Source organism: Diachasma alloeum, unplaced genomic scaffold (assembly GCF_001412515.2).
Source record: "Diachasma alloeum isolate Michigan unplaced genomic scaffold, Dall2.0 Dall_scaffold_01263, whole genome shotgun sequence".
Lineage (NCBI taxonomy): Eukaryota > Metazoa > Arthropoda > Insecta > Hymenoptera > Braconidae > Diachasma > Diachasma alloeum.
In genome coordinates, this window is record NW_021681372.1 from 24,607 (window position 1) to 28,468 (window position 3,862).

Sequence of the window (3,862 nt, forward strand, 5' to 3'; positions counted from 1 at the left end):
TTGGAAGAAGTATTCTTTTCACACGGGGGATCAAAAAGTCTACTGTTGATCGATTCATGGAGTGGACATTGCTCTCGAGTGGTAGAAGAGGCAACTCCTCGGAATAAAGAATTATTAACTATGCTGATTCCGAAAGGGATGACCGGGAAAATTCAACCTCTTGATGTATACGGTTTCAGAATTTGGAAAAATGATGTTCGTCATTTTTCAGATACGGTCGTTCTCTTAAATAATGACATCAATTTACATGCACGAAATAATCTAATAAAATTGCAATCTCGAGTTCATAATCAATTATCGTCACCAACGTATCAAAATCTATTTCGTTATGCTTCGTTCCAAAGTGGCTACATTGCTAAAAAAACCGAGGAATTTGATAATCCTGTTGATTTTGCATTCGGACAATCATCTAATCCACAATGTGACGTTGATGGTTGTTCTAATGTTGCAGTAGTTAGATGCTCGTGGGGCAGAAAGTCTCTCTGCCTGCACCATTTTTTTGATGAATATCATTTCTGTACCGATTATAATCCATAATACAATATATATATGGACAACCACAGAAAAATGCCAAGGAAGTAAAGGCTCGATTGAGACGGATGGAATGAGTTTCTACAATAAATACTAAATCTTTTGGATAACTCGCAGTTCTCCCAGAAATTATTTCTTCTACCCCAGAAAATTTGAGTCCCGGGGAAAATAAAAAAAAGGTATTCCGCATTTTTCCATGTTCTTCCCAATGCAATCATTTTCATGAAATCGTGATCTATAATTTTTTTAAAAATATTTTCACAGCGGTAATTTACCCCCACCTCCTTTAAATTTCAAACCCCAGAGAAACGATCAATCGTGATTTTCATACTCGCTCACAAGCTATTTTCTCCTTCGATGGAATGAATAAGTAACTCCACCACTGTGATGGGTGATATTTCCTAGAAATCATTTCTTTTTATCCCAGAAAATTTTTATTCTGGCGAAAATCCAAAAACACGTATTCTGCATGTTTCCATGGTCTTTCAAACGTAAATGGTTTTATAAAATTCTGAGCCATAGTTTTTTTTTTTGAAAAGCAAAATTTTTACGGGGTAGTTTACCCCTCCAATTTCAATCCCCGGAGGAACTATTAAATTTGATTTTTATAACTTCTCACAACCTATTCATTACCGTGATGAACATTTCCGCACGCGTGCCCCTCAAATCCCTGCCCCCCCCCCCCCCCCACAATTTACCCACGTACCATCGCCCCCCCTCCAGCGCTGTAGCAGTCAAGAAATTCAGCCGAGATCACCCTCCTGATAGGTGGGATTGAAAGATCACCCCTGAAGGTGGTCACCTTCTGGCCATGGTTTCTCCCCCCCCCCCTTAAAGCCGCGTATCAGCCGATAAAAAAAAATACGTGTCCCTTAGTTTTGATTCTTCTACAATATATATGAGTTTAATCAAAATAGGAGGGGAACACCTCCCTAGTATTCCTTGTAAGTGCAACCGGGGCTCTGCTGAGGTGGTCTGTCATTTCTCTAGGTACCCGTCGGATAAACATGAAAAATGAAACAAACAAACTACAAGGAGCAGAAGCAGGGGCAGCAGATGAGAGGAGTCAGGCGTGGGATAGGCTTGCAAGGCTTATCAACGATCTTCATGAGTTCGTTCAGCCAAAAGTGAACGTCCACAAGGAGATCAAATCGTAGATGATTAACATCAATAATACCTTCAGAAGATTGAGAGGCTTAGAAGAATCTCAGGAGCGAGCGAAACAGCCCGCTCCCAAACCAGAAATAAGCAGATAGGTCTCATTGCCTGTACGTCCACGGACACTATCCGGGACTACAGCAAAGGACTCAGAGCTGGAAACTGATGATACATCATCCGTGGCAGACTCTCGGGGCGTCAGCCAAGGAAGACGAAGGAAGCGTGAATCGCCGGGATATAGTGATAAGAAGCCAAAGAAGTCCGAGGGAGTGGGGACCGCCTTACCCGCCAAGACGCCTGACCCTCCGGAGAATAACCGGGGTTGGGAGATAGTGAAGGAAGGGAAGAAAGTAAAGCGGACTCCTAAGACGTCACCAAACACTCACCGAAGTGGAAGGAGAACAGGCAAATCAGGATGCAGTTCCGAAGCACTGATCGTTCGCCCGAAAGATAAGGTGAAGTATGCTGAGATACTAACCAGCGTGAAGAGGGATGTCCCGTCTGACCAGGCGCTGGGATGTGTCGACAAGATACACAGAATAGCCACAGGGGGCATGCTCATCGTCTTGACAAAAGACAGTGCGAGCAAAGCCCAAGTATTGCAAACGACCATTGCCGGTCTCCTTGGAGAAGAGGCTGAGGTTCTTAGCAAAGGGTCTCAGCTGAATATTAAGATCGAAGATCTCGATGACACGACAACAAAGGAGAAAATTCTGGCAGCCCTTTGCAAAACAGCGGGCAACGAGGTCCAGATTACACTGGATGCCATAAAAGCCCTGCGAAAGGCCTACGAAGGGAAACAGACGGCGTTGGTGGCAATACTTGTGCCCATAGCGAAGAAGATCTTGGGTGGCCACCGCAAAATCCGGATAGGCTGGGTTAATTACGGAGTGAGGAAAGTGGAGAGACCGGTTAAGTGCTTCAAGTGCTGGCACTATGGACATCTCGCCACAAAGTACACGAGTACAATCGACCGGTCTCAGCTCTGCGTCATATGCTCAACGACCGGCCACAAGGCCTCAGACTGCACGGAGCAGCCCCGATGAGCTTTGAGCATCGAGAAAGGCAACACGGAGAATTGTGCCCACATTGCTGGTAGCAGTAAATGCTCAGTGTATAAGGAGGCACTCCAGAAGGTCCTCAATAACCGACGATGAAGGTACTTCAAGTAAACCTCAACTATTGTGAAGATGCACACAACCTGCTTATGCAGGCGGTGCGGGAAGCTTGACCTTGTCATGATCTCAGAGCCGTATCGACATCTCAGTACCCAATCCTGGATGACTGACGCTAGCAGGAAGGCTGTAATCTGCGTTTGTGGGAAACGGCCAGCCCAGAGCACTACGGGCAGTAGTATACAAGATGGCTTCGTCAAGGCTAAGGTTGATGGAATCCATTTCTATAGCTGGTACGCCCCACCGAGCCTTTCCATCGATCAATTTACGGACATTCTAGACAGACTGACTGAGGATGCGAAGCAGCAAATTCCCGTGGCAATGGCCGCGGACTTCAATGCTTGGGCAGTCGACTGGGGAAGTAAGGAGACCAATTGCAGAGAGCAAGCTGTACTGGAAGTCATGTCATCGTTGGATGTGGTTCTACTGAACAGCGGCGATGAACCGACTTCCATGAGGGGAGAGGCGAGCTCAATTGTGGACCTTACATTCGTGAGCAGCAACCTCGCAAAGGGGAACTGCTCATAGAATGTAATGGATACCTACACTGCAAACGACCACCGTGCGATACTTCGGGAGATATGTACTCACCAGAGAGTCGCCTCAACTTCGAAGAAAACCAACTGCATTGGCTGGAGAATGAGCACCTTCCATCCTAGCTCTTATCTAGTCGCACTGGACGATCGCCCGATTAGTGGCAAAAATGCTACTAAGAAGGCACGGAATATCATGAAAAAAGTGACAGAAGCATGCGATGCCATCATGTCCAGGAGACGGACAGCACACCGGAATCAATCTGTATTTTGCTGGAATGACCCTATCGCCATTCTACGAAAGGCATGTAATGCAGCCAAGAGATTGTCTCAGCGTGGCCGTAAACAGCCAGACTTTGAGGAGCAGCAGTGCAGATATAAGGAAGCACGCCGGAAGCTCAGCAAAGCGATCAAACGCAGTAAAAAAGAATCTTGGAGTGAGCTCGTTGATGAGGTGGAAGGTGA

At 46.0% G+C, this 3,862-nt stretch overlaps 1 protein-coding gene across 1 annotated transcript; it reads left to right on the forward strand.

The window, feature by feature from the left end:
- Positions 1 to 1,545: 1,545 nt before the first annotated feature.
- Positions 1,546 to 2,735, forward strand: LOC107046275. The gene is made up of 2 exons (XM_015268864.1): positions 1,546 to 1,603; positions 1,831 to 2,735. Exons 1-2 carry the CDS (start codon positions 1,546 to 1,548, stop codon positions 2,733 to 2,735), a joined length of 963 nt encoding a protein of 320 aa, XP_015124350.1.
- The last annotated feature ends 1,127 nt before the right edge of the window (positions 2,736 to 3,862 follow it).

Coding starts and splice junctions, on each gene's coding strand:
- LOC107046275 (XM_015268864.1), top strand. CDS start 1,546: ATGAAACAAACAAACTACAAGGAGCAGAAGCAGGGGCAGCAGATGAGA. Junction 1,604..1,830: donor GCAGATGAGAGGAGTCAGGC/GTGGGATAGGCT, acceptor CCGGGACTACAG/CAAAGGACTCAGAGCTGGAA.